Source organism: Balaenoptera borealis (genome assembly GCF_965194805.1).
Source record: "Balaenoptera borealis genome assembly, chromosome: 9".
Taxonomy (NCBI): Eukaryota; Metazoa; Chordata; class Mammalia; order Artiodactyla; family Balaenopteridae; genus Balaenoptera; species Balaenoptera borealis.
The window spans coordinates 68271586-68291024 of record NC_138873.1 but is presented as its reverse complement, the minus strand read 5'-3'; the positions used below and the strand labels follow the sequence as shown (position 1 = coordinate 68291024).

The 19439-nt window shown below is 41.6% G+C and overlaps 1 protein-coding gene across 1 annotated transcript in view; it reads right to left on the bottom strand.

The window, feature by feature from the left end:
• Window positions 1-5274, bottom strand: part of GABRR1 (gamma-aminobutyric acid type A receptor subunit rho1) — a 35293-nt gene extending 30019 nt beyond the window's left edge. Inside the window, exon 1 of the mRNA XM_082406051.1 lies at window positions 1826-5274. Within this exon, the coding sequence (XP_082262177.1) occupies window positions 1826-1947 (122 nt within the window). The 5' untranslated portion in view covers window positions 1948-5274. The remainder of the gene's footprint in view (window positions 1-1825) is intronic.
• Between the last annotated feature and the right edge of the window lie 14165 nt (window positions 5275-19439).

Sequence of the window (19439 nt, the reverse complement as noted above, 5' to 3'; positions counted from 1 at the left end):
ACAAGGTTACTTCTAGGTTTGGGGATTATGGGTGATTTCTGTGTGTTGAAAAAATTTTTGTTCTTATGGTTTTTAAAATAATGGTCATATACGGCTTTCATAATTTTAAAAAAGTGAAAGTTCTTTTAAGTAATTTTTTTTTTTAATTATTTATTTATTTATTTATTTATGGCTGTGTTGGGTCTTCGTTTCTGTGCGAGGGCTCTCTCCAGTTGTGGCAAGTGGGGGCCACTCTTCATCGCAGTGCGCGGGCCTCTCACTATCGCGGCCTCTCTTGTTGCGGAGCACGGGCTCCAGACGCGCAGGCTCAGTAGTTGTGGCTCACGGGCCCAGCTGCTCCGCGGCATGTGGGATCTTCCCGGACCAGGGCTCGAACCCGTGTCCCCTGCATTGGCAGGCGGATTCTTAACCACTGCGCCACCAGGGAAGCCCTTAAGTAATTTTTAAAAGAAAATCTATTTCAGTCTCTAGACTTCTCTTCCTCAATGGTATTTACTAATAGGTCGCTCCTCCAGCTCGGACTTGGGAGAGAGGCTGAGAAGTTTTTGGCGACAACCCATAGGATTTGTTGCTGTCGTCGTTTTTAATCCTCGAGAGCACATTTGGTTCAGATCATCTCCATGGCAGCACCGCTCCACTGATTCCACCGTTTGCCCAGCAGCTTCTGACTCTTGACTGTAACAGGACATATGGCTCGTGCACAGCAGTCTCTGTCTGTGTCCAGGGCTCACCATGACCACTGGATATTTCAGCTCCTAGCTTTGTGATGTTGCTAAAACAGCTCGAAACAAGCGCTGTGAGCCAGAGCTGGCTGTTCCGGATCCCATGTGTGGAGGGCTCTCTCAAACACAGAGCTGGGCGCTAAGGAACCAGACGCCCAGCCCAACCACTAGCCCCAAACTCCAGAAAGCTGGACTTCCTTCCATACTAATTGCTTTTTTATGACCTCTAATCGTAATTACATTCAGAGATGAAGAAAGCTGAAGCTCAATTTGGACTCAGGCTGATAAAGAACCAAGAATCAGTGCCCTTCCTGCCTCCATCTCTTCCTCAGTAAAAGAGAGAGAGTTGGATTAGGGGGATCTCCAAATGTCCTATTTTATTGATGCATATCGGACAAGCAGGTATGCAGGTATTCCATTACCAGCTCTGTCACAGAGCTGCCCAGGTGAGACCGATGCTGAAGGATCGGTCTGGCTCTCTCTAAGCTCCCTCCGCAGGCTGGTATGGCCAGGGTGGCGTGTACCGTGTTGGTAACCAGCAGCGGCTGGTCCTCAGGCAGGTCCATCCCTGCATCCTCCCGATTTACTACTGGTGGGGACACCTAATGATCCTCCTAGCCGTACAGCTTGAAGACAGCTGCTTTCTTCTCTTTTAAAAGATTTTAAAAGGGACTTACACATCTAGCAGAAATAATTAGAACTCACAGAATCATTCTCACTAATTAGAGGTCCCATGGGTTATTTGAGAATTCCCAGATTTGCTCCAACCTAGGATGCAAACATCAAATAATTGCCCTTATTTTTTTTAATGTGCATATATTCTTTTATCCAGTATCTACTTTTACCCAGGACAATTCCTAAGAGATTGAAGAATATGCGATGATAGCACTGTATCAAATCTAGCATCATTTAAAAAGAAAACATAATTCTAACTTCCTAATAGGGGGAGTAGGCGGAAGCAGGAAAACAAAGGGAAAAGGAGTAAAAAGGCAAAAGGCATCCACGGGAAACACCATATATTGTAAACGATTCCACAACAAAACCAGAAGCTTGCTTTACATACCCTTTTCCCCTAAATCCTCGATCAGGAGAAGTCCACTCACCTGCCTTTCTTCGACATCTCCTGTACGTCTCTTTTTCTCCAGCGCACTGTGCTTTCAGTAGCCCAAGCCCATGGCCACCACAAAAGGAAAAGGCCAACTTTCATGTTCTGGAGAGCCAACATGCGTTTCCAAATCCAAACAGTTCTCTCAAGAAACAGCAAAAAAGGAAAAGGATGTTCTTTTTCTCTCTTAACACATTATTGTTCTGTTCATTATTAGAAAGATGTTTACTCATGCAAAAAAAAAAAAAAAAATCAACCCACAGTCTGTAATCTGGAGGGCAGGAGAAAAAGCAATTTCCACTAAACCTATAAATCCTCCTACGTCAGATGTCAGGGATTTTCTGAACTGAGGTTGAAGTCCTGTGTCCCTGTCGGACAATTATTTTGGCTGGCCTAAATGAGTTCATCATCAGACGTGAATACGTTCGTAAAAGGTCTGTATTTTCTGTTCCAACAGAATAGAAGGAAGTAAAAACAAACCAAAGCAATTTCCAAAACAAGAAATGCCTGAGGTGCTGCACTACTTCTTATGCCCCGAAAATGAGCTCCTCCCTGGATCTATTTTAAGCTTTTCGCCATTATTATTATTTGCTTTAGCTGAGGGCTGGATTTGGATGGTTCCCCACCCTCACTCCTTCCTGTGGTTGAATCTGTGGAAACTCAGGGCTCTGCACCTGTGCCGTTATCTATCTGGCTGAGGTTGGGAGGGCTAGGGGGAAGGAGGCGCTTTTTTTGGTCTTTGTTTTTTGCACAGTAAGAGTGAAATTCTCTTGTCAGTTGTACTATTCATATTGTGAGCCTTCATCAGACTTTTCACGTTTGGAAAATATCAGTAATAAATTAACAATAGCGATTAAGTCTGAGTTATCTATTGTTAAAAACAAGACAAGAGGTCCAAAATGGAGTTGCTTACGCTAAGCTCCACATCACCAAAAGGAGACAACTTCATTAGTTTTAGCTCTCCCAGAAATGGAATCTTAAACCAGTCAATGAGGTGTCACTTGATAAGCGCTAGTTAGCTAATCTGCCTGGTTGACGCCTGCTGTCCCCTAAAGGAAAGTAATCTTGCAATAACCAACCCGCTTTTTTACCTAGTGTTCCCACTCCCTTCTGCCTGTAACAGTCTTTTATTTTGTACAACTTCTTGGAGCTCCTTTCTATCTGCTAGACTGAATGTTGCCTGGTTCATGAATTGAAAAGTCAATAAGAGCTTCAAAAGTTACTTATTTGAATTTTGTTTTTTTAACACTGTAGATAGTTTTTCTTTTCCTTTGATGCTTGATCAAAGACTCTGCTATAATCTACAAGCCAGAGTTTGTGTCTTCAACCAGGAAGGATAGTCACAGAGCCTCGTGGAAAAGGACAGCAACTTTCAGAGCATATTGGTAGATGGAGTCAGGATTTCTAGGATTCTTTATAGTTGAAAAGCAAAAAGTTTTCATCAAACTGCTAAACCAAGATCTAACAGAACAAGAATTCATTACACAGAATGGAACGAATTGATGGGGGAAATGTTATTGAAGTTATTTGGAATATTGTTGATTTGTTTTAATGTTCTACTTCCTGGATATGTAAGGAAGCCCTTTCTTCTTCTTCTTATGCTATCTGTAATTCACAATAATTACAATAGTACAATACAATACAATACAATATTGTATTGTACAATAATACAATAATATAATATTGTATTATTACAATACAATAATAATATTATTATTCACAATAATTTTGTAAATTCTGCTGTTGTAAACCAAAATGAGACACTTAAAAATGATATATGAGTCTCACTGACACAACTCCCCTCCTCTGAATTCAGAAAGTCTTACACAATTTCCTTACTTCCCATGGCAATATAGTGGCATAGGTTCATTAACAATATGTCTTCCCGGGGAGCTCCCTGGTGGCCTAGTGGTTAGAATTACGGGCTTTCACTGCTGTTCCCCAGGTTCAGTCCCTGGTCAGGAAACTGAGATCCTGCAAGCCACACAGCACGGCCAAAAAAAAAAAGTATATATACATATATATATATATATATATATGTGCAAACACACTCACACACACACACGTGTATCTTCCCTTCACAGATATAGAGAACAAACAAGAGGTTACCGGTGGCGGGGAGAGGGGCAAAATGGGGGGGACTGGGAGGTACAAACTATTGGGTATAAGATAGGCTCAAGGATGTATTGTATAACATGGCGAATATAGCCGATATTTTGTAATAACTGTAAATGGAATATAACCTTTAAAATTGTATTAAAATTTTTTAATTCAAAATTAAAAAACAAAAAAACATTTTTTAAAAAAAAGACTATGTCTTCCTTTTTACCAGAATATAATTGGAAGAATCAATTATACAATCAAGGCCTTGCCTGGAATGGTGTAGTTGAGAATGATGTTCCGTTAACTAGGGGTGACAAGCCATTTTAAAGAACAAAGTTTGGCTGTACTTATGAAGCCAATGGCTACAAAGTCCTCCCAAGAAAACTGGCCTGGGACTAGTTTATAGGATCCAGCATCACAGGTAGCAAGGAAGGTCACTTCCAGGCAGGCCTTTGGAGTAGTTTTTGAAACCTCAGGGAAAGAGAAATTCACCCAAATGTATAGGTACTGCAGGTACCTACCTTAAACCAGCCAGAAGAACATAGAAGTGTTTAAGAATTAAATTGGCATGAGACAGATTAACAGGAAAAAATCAAACAAAAGTTTAATAACATGTATACATGGGAGAGACCCAGGAAAACTGAGTTACTCACCAAAATGACTTAAACCCTCACCTTAAATACCATCTTCAGCTAAAGATGAAAGAGGATGTTGCAGGGAGCTCATTTGGGACCTCAAAGGGGAGGAAGGCAATTCACTTGGAGATGACAAAGCAAATGTTGGTAAACAAATGTTTGCTGGGTCCTATAGAGACAATGGGACACAGAGAGGAATTTTAACAGATTTTGCTAGGACCCTTCCTGTCCATACACCTAATTCATACTACAGTGATCTATGGTGATGGCTCCCTTCCCGGAACAGGTCCTCTATCTTCATTCTTTTAGGCAGTTAGGGGGAAGGTCAAGAGTTCTTCCTGAGTCCTTCAGGCCTTGATGGTTTTCAGCTCAAAATAATCCACATGCCAAAGAGAGACATTTTGTGGTGGCAAGTTTTGCTCCCCTATTACAGCAAATAAAAGTTGCTTTTAAAAGTTCAATCCAAGATTCCTTATAATTTCCAGGCTGAAGTTAATTTGGAATCATTCAATACTCTATGACTCTAGATTTTTGCAAAGCAGGCTGAAGGAGGCCTCTTTGGTGAATTAACACTCTTGACGCACCTAGTTCAGTAATCAAGAATAATCTTGTGGATCAAGAATAATCTTTCTTTGAAATTATGTATGATCACAGGGGAAGGAAGACTGTCAGGAAAAGCTGTCAAACTTTGAAGTGGGCAAAGAGATTACTGGGGGTCCTTTCAACAGAAGGCTAAGCCTTGTCCAGTGGACCCTCCAGGGATTTTCTGATCCTCTAGGGATGTGGTTTGGATTATCTTTGTTTTTGTTTTGTTTTGTTTTGATGTGGAGAGTGGTAAACATGTTCTTTTTTTGTATTTTTTCTTTATTTTTTATATTGGAGTATATTTGATTTACAATGTTGTGTTAGTTTCAGGTGTACAGCAAAGTGACTTAGTTAAACATATACATATATCTATTCTTTTTCATATTCTTTTCCCATATAAGTTATTACAGAGTATTGAGTAAGAGTTCCCTGTGCTATACAGTAGGTCCTTGTGGATTATCTATTTTATGTGTAGTAGTGTGTATATGTTAATCCCAAACTCCTAATTTATCCCTCCCCACCTTGCCTTTCCACTTTGGTAACCATAAGTTTGTTTTCTAAGTCTGTTAGTCTAATTTCTGTTTTGTAAATAAGTTCATTTACCATTTTTTTAGATTCCACATGTAAGTGATATCATATGATATTTGTCCTTCTCTGTCTGGCTTCACGTAGAATTCTCTAGGTCCATCCATGTTGCTGCAAATGGCATTATTTCATTCTTTTTTATGGCTGAGTGATATTCCATTGTATATATGTACCACATCTTCTTTATCCATTCATCTGTCGATGGGCATTTAGGTTGCTTCCACGTCTTGGCTATTGTAAATAGTGCTGCAATGAACATTGGGGTGCGTGTATATTTTCGAAGTATGGTTTTCTCCGGATATATCCCCAGGAGTGGGATTACTAGATCATCTAGTAGCCCTATTTTTAGTTTTTTAAGGAACCTCCATACTGTTCTCCATAGTGGCTGTACCAATTTACATTCCCACCAATAGTGTAGGAGGGTTGATTGTCTTTGACCAGGTTATTTTACAACTCTGTGAAAGGTAGATATTAACATGTAGAAAACTGATAGTAATGCATATCTTTCCTGTCCATAGCTATGCAAGTTATTCCTTTTGTCCACTAGAAAATATAAATCTCTGTAAATCAAATCCTCATTTGAACCAGTTATAACATCCTACTGGTCCCCTCACTAATTAATGAGTTAAACAAAATCTTTGACACATGTTCATTTTATAGTTATATGAGTCATGATTAAATCCTCTTATATAAATCAGCCTAAAGCACTTTAAATAAACACACGTTGGAAACAGTTCAACATACAGAAATAAAGGCAGAATATGTGATGTCTCCAGAGGTCAATATAAGCTAAGCATGATTAGATACTTAACTGATAGTGACTTGCTGATCTTAAGAACCAAAGCAGCAAAGAGGGAACATTCTGGAGTTGAGTACATTAAAAACCTCAGGCCACGAAGGCATTGAGGGAGATGGCTTTAGATGGCTTTTTTTTTTTTTTGGCCACACTGTGTGGCCTGCAGGATCTTAGTTCCCCAACTAGGGATCAAACCCATGCCCCCTGCAGTGGAAGCTTGGAGTCTTAACCACTGGACCGCCAGGCAAGTCCCTAAATGGCTTTTTGATACTCAGATTAGAAAATGTCTTTCTTTCTTATTTGGAGGCCCCTGGACTAGCTCCAGGGGCCAGGAGCCTGGACATAACCAAAGAGCAAATCCGGATGGCCTCACACATGCATTTCTTAACCTTTGCTCTGTAGCTTAGCAGAGAGCTGGCTCAGTAGGTCTGAGTTAGCTCTGTGGGAGAACAGGCTGATACCAGCTGAGCCTTCCCAGCAAGGCCACTTCTTCCTCTACCAGGAAGTTCCCATGGCAGAGCCAGAGGGCAGGGGCCCTGTCTCAGAGCCATTTGGCCCTGGCCAACCATGCCCACCCCAACTCAGGGGAATCATGAGAGCTCAGAAAGCCGTGTGCACTTTGCTACTTCCCTGCTTGTAAGTACTCTTAATAAAAAAAATTTTTTTCCCATTAACACCACATGACTCTGCTGCAGAGTATCTGTGCCCTCTCTGCAGGACATGGACATGGGAGGAGTTGTCAAGAGGACATGGACCTGGGAGAACCAGCTGGGGCCAACCCCCAGATTCAGGAAGGCAGAGGAGTTAGGAAGCAGGATCAAGCCTTACTGGAGATCCAGACTGACTTACCCAAGTATTGGATTTCCAGACCAATTTTAAAAATCACTGTGTTTTTTTGTTTGTTTGTTTCTTTCTTTGGTTTTGTTTTGTTTTACCAAACCCTCCTTTCCCTTTACTCAGTATACCAGTCTCCTCTTTTTCCCACTTCCCTTTTTATTCCTCAATCATCATGCCCTTCCCTACATCAACGTAAGGCAGCCAGGGTAGTAACTCCTTCCGCAGGGAAAGGACCAGGCAGCAGTTGGGGCTCGCCTACTTTCTCATTGCCTCTTCTAAGCTCTGCAAGTGTCCCCCTGGCTCCCGCCCTCAGAATCAGCCAACACTCCACGCCATAGGCACTCACTGACTGAGAGTGTCAGCTTCAGACACCACGCTCCCAACTGCTCCCGGACGATGACCCCAGGCCCACATCAACTGTTTTCGAGTTGCTCCCTCTAGAACATTCTCTAGCTACATGCCCACCAATAATTCTCTGGTTCTGAGTTCAGTGCCTAAGTGTGGTTTCCCAGCATGGATTGGACTGGACCTTGCCAGGTAAGGAATTAGGCATGAGTGAAAGAACAAAGGAAAGGAATCTGTTGAAACAATGACCAGAAGAGTCCCTGATACAACAGTGTATTACTCACTGTATTGCCTAGCCTACAAATTAAGCTGCTGCTGTAATCAAGACATTTAGAGATCAACAAATAAGATAGAAAAGTAAAAGTTCAGAGGCAAATAGTCCAGGCTGATGGGGATATCTGCTCCATATGATGGTCTTTCTGTCTTGTTGCTTCTTCTTAGTGTGTGGTCCTTAGATGCATGGTTAAAATTGGGCTGCCACTAAGACTGTGGCCCAGGCCACCGGGAGACGCAAAGAGAAGAAATGAAAGGCAAGCAATTTCGCGAGTGACACAAGAGCTGTACTCATCACTTTATTCACATTCCATTGGCAAGAACTTGGCCACGTAGCCACTCCTAGCTGTGAGGAGTCTGAGAAGTGCAGTCTCTAGCTGAGTCACCTTCTGTCTAGCTAAAAACTCTATCGCTATGGGAAAAAAGGAGAATAAACTGGGGGGAACACTCAGCAGTCTGCCAAACTCTCCAATTTTGCTTTCCATCTTAGGAATCAGGTAGCAGTGACTTGAATCGCAACTTCTATTCCTATAAACCCCTTTTGCTGGGGTTTACTGGGCCCCTTTCCTCCTTGGCCCACTTTATATGTAGAGCTAAACATTCCAGATCAGTCAGAGTATCCAGAATAAAGAGAGAGGGGACAAAATGTCAGTCAGACCATTAATCTGAGGCATGTTGAGAAGGCTGTGGTATTTATGGCGAGCATCCACCCCCGTTCTGCATCGCTATTTTAATTCAGGTCAGAGTCCTTGATCCCTAGGTCTTTTAAAGCCCATCTGTAATGTGCACTCTCTTTGTCATTTCCCTGTGGCCCCTTCCCTGTGGAACCACCAATCCCACTAAAAGCACTTAGATTATTTAATTCAAGTTATTTAATATAGCAATGACAATAGGCTATCTGGAGACTACCCACCATCTATACTGAAATTTGCATGATTGATGGGAAGTCTAAATTAACAAGAAGCTTCTAGTTACCTAGAGTTGACTTTTTTTAACAGTGTAAATGTTGTGATCTGAACATACCTTGTTGATATCCCTGACTAAGATTTTAATCATCAGTGAGGCATATCTGTTTTGCTCATCACTTAGAACACTGGCTGGTAAACAGTAGGTGCTCAATAAATATTTAGTAAATGAATAAATGAACCTATTAAATGCCCAATGCTTTTACTTCCTAAGGAAGATAATGTATAAATTTGTTTACATTTTTGTCTAAGTTTAATTTCAAAATATTCTAAAATATTATAAACAATTTCAGATCCTCATGTATTAATACATCTTGGGAAAATTTTTAGCAACAATGTTTGAAACAAAAATTATTTATGACTAGTATTGATTTAATTTTTTAAATACCATACCATAATTGCCCCAATTTTCTCACCTTGAAAGTTCATCCACATCCAAACCATCCTGTTTAGCTCTTCTCCTCCATAAAAAACCTCTCCTGATCACAGTAGCTCATTCTAAGCCCTTTTCACTGTGTACTGATAACACTTATTCTATACCTCTTAACTTTAGCATTTAATTTTCTGCTGCCTAAAATATTTGGCTACTTATTTCCCATATACTGTATGAGTTTTCTTTCTCTAAGGACATCTTTTAATCAGAACATTACTCAGCACATGACTTTGTATACTGTTGGCTGAAAATTTACACTTCTTTTTGATTCTTTTTCTTTTTCTTTTTTTTTTGGCTGTTCTGCACAGCTTGCAGGGGGATCTTAGTCCCCCAACCAGGGACTGAACCCGGGCCATGGCAGTGAAAGCACCAAGTCCTAAACACTGGACTGCCAGGGAACTCCCCTCCTTTTTGATTCTTTATTTCTCATAATTATGGCCAAATAATAACTGTTTCATGAATGCTTAGACCATTTATCTGGTGATTCTCTGAACAATCCCTCAAACACTTGGCCAAAATCCTTGGAATGTTGGGCCCCCTGGTCTCCTTCCTGTGAGGCAACCACTACTTCCTGCTTTGGCAAGCTCTTTCCACCAGGAGCCACAAGAGGCTTTTAAGATGTGGTTTTTGGTTTAAATTCATTAGAAGTTATGAATATAAACTAGCAATGAAAAATCAGTGAGAAAAAACACATGTATAATCCCCCAACCTTGAAAAAGAGAACAGGGACTTCCCTGGTGGTGCAGTGGTTAAGAATCCGCCTGCCAATGCAGGAGACACGGGTTCGAGCCCTGGTCCGGGAGGATCCCACATGCCTCAGAGCAACTAAGCCTGCGCTCCACAACTACTGAGCCCACGAGCCACAATTCCTGAAGCCTGCACGCCTAGAGCCCGTGCTCTGCAACGAGAAGCCACCACAATGAGAAGCCCGCACACCGCAGTGAAGAGTAGCCCCCGCTCTCCACAACTAGAGAAAGCCCGCACACAGCAACGAAGACCCAACACAGCCAAAAATAAATAAAATAAATTTATAAAAAAAAGAAAAAGAGAACAAAGTAAGACAGCACTAAAGATTTCTGTTTTTTAAAACTACCATAGTTTGCTATGTTAGATAACTTGAATTTTTCCCTCCATCAGGCTAGAACTACAAATGAGAAGAGCACTTACGAAGTACACAGTATTTTCAGCACAGTCATGGACATATTGGGTGACTTTGTACATGTTTTGACTTACTGTACTGCAATCTCTCACTTAGAGATAACCCCTCTAAGTTATAGATCCATCTAGGACTAGGAATAAATAACAAGTATCTCTAAAGCACTGGGTTAATGAAAAGGATAATATCACAGAAATAATATGCAACAACATCCTCAGCAAGTGACCCACAGAAAACCAATAGATAGTTTAAGATAAAAAAATAGTCCAAAGTAGTTGCTCTCAACCACTATTTCAGCCCACCCAGTGGGTGGCCTTGGGAAAAGTGAAGGGAGCTCATTAATCCATATACGTATGGTATCTGCAAAAAATAAAGGCTTGACCAAAGCAGGTTTAAACAGAAATGTATTATCTCACAAAACAAGAAGTCTAGTTGACAGGGTTGTTGGATTTAGTGGTGTCACCAAAAACCTGGGTTATTTCCTTCCCTCCTTCTTTTTCCTCTGGCCATCTTACCCACCCTTACAATATGGCTGCCAATAGCAACAAGTTTCCTCATTCATATCCAGTGGGAGAGAAAGAGGGAAAACTTTTTCCCAGGTCATAAAAGATAAGCCCTACACTTCAGTCTGACTGGGCCAAGTAAAGCCCTAAGTCCATCCCTGGACCAGTTACATTTATCAGGTTAAAACATGCTCTGATTGGCTTAGACTAATCAGGACCCTCTTCTGGACTGTAAATGGGACAGATGCTTGAACAACCCCCAGGTTCTGATTCAGGAAGAAAGAAAACAGGGTGAATGCTGGCTCTGCCACCAATGGTGCCCACAGGTGTGAAGCATCCGGAGACTGAACACATTATGTGCCTTTGTTGCTGTTTCCAAATGCCCTAGTGGCTCCTGTGATTAAAAAAATGCAGACCCATTCTGGAAGTGTTTGGGAAGTGCAGCTGAATGCATAATGGCCTTTAGCCATGTCTTTTCTCTACAAAGAGGTATTAAAATTATGACTATAATCATCTGATTAGACAGGAAAGAAGGAAGGCAGGCTCTGTGTGTTGTTAACCTTTGAATTATATTGCAGTTCCTGTGGGAGAGTCACTGCAGCCCTGTCGCCCTCTACTGGAATCATAGCAAAATTGTTGAACTTTTTATTTGTTTCCAAGTCTGTTTTTAACCGAAATGCATAGGCTTCTAGGTTCAAGTCTAACTTCGCAAAAAGTTGCCTAGTTTCTTGTTGATGGACTTTGATATGCTTGTCATGGCTCCAGGGGAATCATTGTAGAGAAAAGAGGAAATACTGTGAGATCAATCCAGGTCTAAAGCCACAGAAACCATGAGGAACCCCTTAGGGGGTCTGCTGGGATGGAAGAGGGGATGTAAATGTGGGGTTCCCTCAGCAGCATTACATGGTCTGAGGGCTGAATGTAAAACACAAGGACTTTTTTTGTTGTCTCCAAAGCAACCCAACTACTGAATAATTGTAGTTTGCAACTGAATGGTCCTTTGGCATTTACGAAACATTTTTACATGATTCATTTGGTCCCAAGAATGAGCTCTGGAAGCAGGCATAGCAGGTTACTACCTCCACTTCATCAGTGAGGAACCTGAGGCCCCAAGACATTAAGTTATTTTCCCCAGGACACGTGGTTAATAAATAGGAAAATTTGTGCTTTCAATCCCAGGGCCTGTGCTTTTCCATTGACCCTATACCCTCTTCTCCCTTCCTGGCTGCTCTGTAAAGTGATTTTATTATCTTACTTAACATGTTTCCCAAGGCATTTTGATGGCAACTCAGATCTTTTTAAATTTCATTTATTTATTTATTTTTTATACAGCAGGTTCTTATTAGTTACCTATTTTATACGTATTAGTGTATAGATGTCAATCCCAATCTCCCAATTCATCCCACCACCATCACCACCACACCCCTCACCCTGCTTTCCCCCTTTGGTGTCCATACGTTTGTTCTCCACATCTGTGTCTCTATTTCTGCCTTGCAAACTGGTTCATCTGTACCATTTTTCTAGATTCCACATATGTGTGTTAATATACGATATTTGTTTTCCCCTTTCTGACTTACTTCACTCTGTATGACAGTCTCTAGGTCCATCCATGTCTCTACAAATGACCCAATTTGATTCCTTTTTATGGCTGAGCAATATTCCATTGTATATATGTACCACATCTTCTTTATCCATTCGTCTGTTGATGGGCATTTAGGTTGCTTCCATGACCTGGCTATTGTAAATAGAGCTGCAATGAACATTGGGGTGCATGTGTCTTTTTGAATTATAGTTTTCTCTGGGTGTATGTCCAGTAGTGGGATTGCTGGGTCATATGGCAATTCTATTTTTAGTTTTTTAAGGACCCTCCATAGTGTTCTCTATAGTGGCTGTATCAATTTACTTTCCCACCAACAGTGCAAGAGGGTTCCCACAACTCAGATCTTTTAGTTAATTAGTTCCAGATTACTTCCTGCTAATTAGAGGAACTGATTCATTTGAATGAAATAGAGGGTTTTGGCGATGGTAAGAATGAATTCTTTGAATGAAAAGTCACATTTGGAACTATTCAACTCTTGAAGAAAAGAATGTAATTTAATTGTATGACAAAATAAACAAGAGGCTTAAACTGAACTCATGGGTAAATGTACAGCAGAAAAGGACAGCTGGGCAATTTAATATATGACTATTCTAGGGGTGGAAAAAATTTCCCTTCTTCCATTCTATGCTCTTTGGCCGGTCTAATAAGTAAATTGACATAAGACAGATTAACAAGAGAAAACCAAATTTAATTTTGACAGGAGTCCCACAAAAATTTGAAACCTAAAGTTAAGCTGGGCAACTGAGGCTTATATGCCATCCTGAGTCAAAGATTGGGATAGGGGCCCGGGGTCTTCAAAGGGGAGGAGGGTAATTCACAAGAAGATAAGAAGAGGAGGTGTTTGATGATTAGATGTTCACCCTGCCATGAAGATAGGTCATTCAGATAAAACATTATCTCTGGTAGTATCTCTCTTTCAGGACCAGGCCCCTTATCTAAATTCTTTTAGGCAGTTAAGGGAAAGGTAAAAGTTTTCCCTGAGTCTGCTGGGTCTTGATTGCCTTCAGCTCAAAATAATCCTCGTGTCAAATTGACCTATTTGGGGGTGACCTATTCTGCTCTCCCTCACTATTTAACTTTTTTCAACATGTCACTATCTTCTTTTTTTCGGTCATGCAGCATGTGGTATCTTAGTTCCCTGACCTGGGGTCAAACCCGTGCCCCCTGCAGGGGAAGCGAGGAGTCTTAACCACTGGACCACCAGGGAAGTCCCAGCATGTCACTATCTTGGCTCACAGATTAACTTTGGTTGCATATAATTTCTTAAAATAAGTTAACATAAATTCCATTTTTTCTTTGAATCTGTTGAAAACATTTTTTAAATAGCAAGCTTCAGACTGTATTCATTTGTTGCCATGTTTCCAAATGATTTGGTTCTTTGCTTTAAGGAGAGAGAAACCACTGGAGATCTTTAAGAGTCAGTGACACAAAGGATTTTTGTAGATTTGTGCCCACCTTCTGCCCTCTGAGGCTTAGGGTTAGGATTTCTCTGGGGGCTTCTGCAATCACCCTGCCACCCCACCAGGAGAACACCCAGGACAGCTCAGATGTGAACATCGCAGGTGTGTGGAGGATTGCAGCCCTTGACCGTTGGTGGCCCAAGTGTACAGAATCATGACTCTTCCAGCTGGCATAGGTGTTGGGGCTCCCCCAGGTTAACCTACCTCATTTACCACCAGAAAACGGGTCTAGATGGGTTATTTGGTTTTAGTTGCTTTTTCCAAGTGGCTATAAAGTCAAAGGAGGTTCTTGTTTCATTGGTTCCATTTAATTACAACTAGTATTTCCTGTTTTTAGCCAGTGCTGGAGATAGAGCCGGCCAATCTCTGGTGATTGTGGGATTGGAGCCGTGACTCCTGCTTTTAATTGTTCTGTAGAAAATGCAAAAGAGAGCAATGCCGGTGGTTTTCTCGGTTGATTCTTCTTGAAGTGTATAGTCAGTCGTTTCAGGAGTTGCTGAATGAAGTTTCATCTAACTTTAGAATTTCCACAGTTCACGCTCTGAAACCTCATTGTTAGGGACATATACTTTTTAGACATGGTTCGTTTGCTTAAAAACCACGTTTTACTTTCAGGTCCATTTACAGGCGTTAATTGGTTGTCCCTAGTAATTTTTTTTAAATTGAAGTATAGTTGATTTGCAATGTTTCAGGTGTACAGCAAAGTGATTCAGTTATACATATATATATATGTGTGTATATATATGTATAACTTTTTCAGATTCTTTTCCGTTATAGGTTATTACAAGATATTGAATATAGTTCCCTGTGCTATACAGTAGGTCCTTGTTGTTTATCTATATTATATATAGTAGTGTGTATCTGTTAATCCCAAATCCCTAATTTATCCCTTCCCCCTGCCACCTAGTAATTTTTAAATGGAAAAGAAAAAGGAAAGCTGGGCTGCCCGTCCCCACCTGTCCGCACCCAGTCTTGCAAACTGCTTCCCCAACTCGGTTATTCACGACCTCTCAGACAGAAGGAGGTGGACCCTGAGGTGCCTTAGGATTCTATAAGAAGCAAGGCCAAACTGTCTACGCACTGAGGACGGAGACATTGAGTAAATGACCAAATGGCCTTGGGTGTGGAGAGGCTCTCTTCTTAGCAGTCAACGCCATGGGGCATTTCCCACCTCAGTGGGACACCACGCTGTGTGTCCTGAGAAAGGCAGCCACATGTAGGAGCTCATGGGATTTTGTTCCAGCTGGTTAGAGGTTTTGATTGTTTTGCAAATACAAAGTTTACACCAAGAATATGGCTGACTCAACCATCTCGCTGCAAACCTCCAGGAAGACCAAAAAGGGAAATCATTAAGATTTTAGGCAAACTTTCAGCTTCCTTCTGTTACATCTAGTAGATAACATGCCAAAGAATTTGAATATAGCAACCCTCCCACGAGGAAAGAAAGGCTGTGGATGAAGACATTTATTGTACAGTGGGCGGCTAGGAGGAGGTATGATGACAAGTGCTTAGAAAGGCAGATGGCACAATAGTAACAGCTCAGATTTGAGCCAGTTCGACCTGGGTTCAAATCCGAGTGCTGCCACGTATACCTGGGTGGCTTCTGGGTGTAAACCTGCCCAGGCTTCAAGTTCTTCATCCGTAAAATGGAAAGACATCAACTGCACTTACTTCTTAGGGAGGTAAATGAGTTAATAAACAAAAAGTGTGCAACATGTAAAATGTTCCACTGTAGTCTCTCAAGGGAAAACTGTGAAGTTGTGACAGATACCACCACCATCTTGCCCTTAGAGCTTTAAGCTAACATTCTCTCATTTGCTTCTCACACCAACCCTGGGAGGTCGGCTAGGTAGGAATTAGTGCCTCCGCTTTACACCTAAGGAAACTAAGAGCCCAGGGATGTTCTCCACCGTAAAATGGAACAATTAAGAGCCCATCAGGATTGCCTCATCTCTAAATTGTAGACATGCCTTTTCAAACCAAGCCTATTTTCTTCATTTGATTGCAACTGATAGATAACAACTTTTTTAAACTGCATGAATTTTGCTTCATCCTACCAACTTCTACAAATTCTTCACTCACCCTTGTGTCCACCCAAAGCAAAGTTCAAGTGTATGTTCGCCACCTCTGAGCTTTAGTCCAGGAATTTCTTTTCTTTTTTTTTTAACATCTTCATTGGAGTATAATTGCTTTACAATGGTGTGTTAGTTTCTGCTTTATAACAAAGTGAATCAGCTATACGTATACATATATCGCCGTATCTCCTCCCTCTTGTGTCTCCCTCCCACCCTCCCTATCCCATCCCTCTAGGTGGTCACAAAGCACCGAGCTGATCTCCCTGTGCTATGCGGCTGCTTCCCACTAGCTATCTATTTTACATTTGGTAGTGTATATATGTCCATGCCACTCTCTCACTTCATCCCAGCTTACCCTTTCCCCTCCCTGTGTCCTCAAGTCCGTTCTCTACGTCTGCGTATTTATTCCTGTCCTGCCCCTAGGTTCTTCAGAACCATCTTTTTTTTTTAGATTTCATATATATGTGTTAGCATACGGTATTTGTTTTTCTCTTTCTGACTTACTTCCCTCTGTATGACAGACTCTAGGTCCATCCACCTCACTACAAATAACTCAATTTCATTTCTTTTTATGGCTTAGTAATATTCCATTGTATATATGTGCCACATCTTCTTTATCCGTTCATCTGTTGATGTAGTCCAGGGACTTCTTTTTTTTTTTTTTAATAAATTTATTTATTTTATTTATTTATTTTTGGCTGCACTGGGTCTTTGTTGCTGTGCACGGGCTTTCTCTAGTTGCGGCGAGCGGGGGCTACTCTTCGTTGCGGTGCATGGGCTTCTCATTGCAGTGGCTTCTCTTGTTGCAGAGCACAGGCTCTAGGCCCACGGGCTTCAGTAGTTGTGGCACATGGGCTCAGTAGTTGTGGCACACAGGCTCTAGAGCGCAGGCTCAGTAGTTGTGGCACACGGGCTTAGTTGCTCCGCGGCATGTGGGATCTTCCCAGACCAGGGCTCGAACCCATGTCCCCTGCATTGAGGCGGATTCTTAACCACTGTGCTACCAGGGAAGCCCCCAGGGACTTCTTGATGAGCATGCCTCTGTGCTGCTAAGTCAGGCACACACTCGGGCACACACCTGCACACCTGCCAGTTTCTTTGTTTATGAGTTATAAAGTCATTATTTGTTTATTTAACTGCTTTATTTTAATTATTATAAGAGGTTTTACTTCTCCAAACTGGAAACAATCCAAATATCTATCACAGGAGAATGGATAAAGAAATCACAATTTATTCAAACAATGGGCTACTTCTCAGCAGCAAACAGGAATGAACTACAGATACATGTAACTACATGAATTCATCTCAAAAATGTTATGTAGAGTGAAAAAACTCAGACATAAAAGGGTGCCTACCTTATACTACCATTTATATGCGGTTTTAGAAATGACAGAACAAATCTAATGGTGATAGAACATTGGTTGTCAGGTCATGGGGAGGTGAACATGAAGACTGACTGGAAATGGGATACAAGGAGGCTTTATGAGGTGTCAGAAATGGTCTATCTTTTGATAGGAAGGTGGGTTAAAGGGTATATACATTAAAATTCATTGCACGGTACACTTAAGGTCTGTGCATTTTACTGCATGTAAATCATGTCCAATAAAAACTGTCAGCTGTAGGTTATGTAATAATTGTTTATTAAAAGGTAGTTTTCCAGAAATACAGATATGACTAGACATGCCAACTATTTATATGCCCATATTCATGCGGACTATTGACTAACATTCAATAGACAAGAGCAGGATAATTTGGTAGAAAACAACAGATACCTTTGTTCTTGGACAGTACGACCTTAAGGTAAGCAGTAACTTGAATCAAATGGTCCAGACTACTAACTTGTTTAGTGACACATTGTTATTCACAATGTTGTTTTTAAATGTAGTCTTTTTTCTTTTTTAAGAAATAAACTCCAGAGCAATAAACTCCAGCTACTTATCTCACTCTGGTATTCTTCTTATTTTCAATACATGTCTATCATATTTGCCTACTGACTCGATTTCTTAAAAATATTCAAACTCAGAAGAACCTCTCCTCTCCTCTGTGATCACATTTACATCCCTTCAGCCAGCAGGACATCTCAAAACAATGTACTATTGTTGACGACGAGGATGGGGGTAACTCAGGGCAAACCCTCCACCACTCCAGGGAAGACAACTAAGACGGTGAATCACCATGGAGGCCTTCTCCTGCCCTCTTGAATCTAGTGATCAATCTCCTCTTAGAGTGTGGGCAGGACAGGGGGCAGCCGGTGGAACTGGGGGCTTTGGGACTCCACAGTCTACCCCAAGGAGAATTGCCCAGATTTACCAACCCCATTGCTTGCCCCCCAAATCGGCAGAGAAGGAGGGAAAGCGAGAAACCCTACCCTCTCCCAAAATAAACAGTGGTGGGGACTCACTGCCCAGGTCCTATTTCCAGGCACAGAAACATTCCAAGTCTCTCTGAGCTCAGCTGTAACAGAAGCTCCTGGCATGACCACAATGCTTTAGAAAGCCCCATTTCTCTCCGCTTCACACTTGAGGTAGAACAGGAAGGGAGGGACAGGCAGGGAGGGAGAAGGCAAAGGCTAAATATTTTGTTCTCAGATATGAGCTTCCCCACAATTCTCAGCTGGTGCTGAATGGAAACCGGTGGGTGTGCTCTTGCCTAGTATGGCAGGAACTGCTCTTTCCTACACTCTATGCTTTCCCTTTCTTCCAGACTTCCCTGTTTTGGGCTAGGTATATGTCTATTCAGAATAAGTACATTTCCCAGCGTTTTTTGCAGGTGGATGTGACCAAGGGACCAAGTTCTGGCCAATGGGAAGTGTGTGGCAGCCTCCTGGAACTTTCCTTGAAAGATAGCCAGCATGCCCTTTTTCTCCTTTATCCCCTTAAGCATCCTGCTTCTCCAGTGGCAGAAATGTTGGCTAAAGCTCTTGCCACCATCTTAGATCATGAGGTCAAGGGCCACACTCTAGGGCTACACGCCGTGAGCTGGGAAGAGCCTGGGTTTTCAGTCCCTGAGGACTGCATGGAGGAGGGCTGCTATACCACGCCGGGCTGCCACTTCCAGACTTCTTTCTTCTTAAGCCCATGTTCTGTCGCTCGCAGCTGAGCCTAATTGAAACTGAGGCAGGTGACATTCAGCAAGTCACTGAAAGCAAATGCATCAACCTGGATGGTATTCAGTGACATCAGGCAAATTTTTTCAAAGGACTTCTCCTGAGGCCAGAAATATACTCTACGATGCTCAGTGAAAAGCATGATTCAGTGAAGA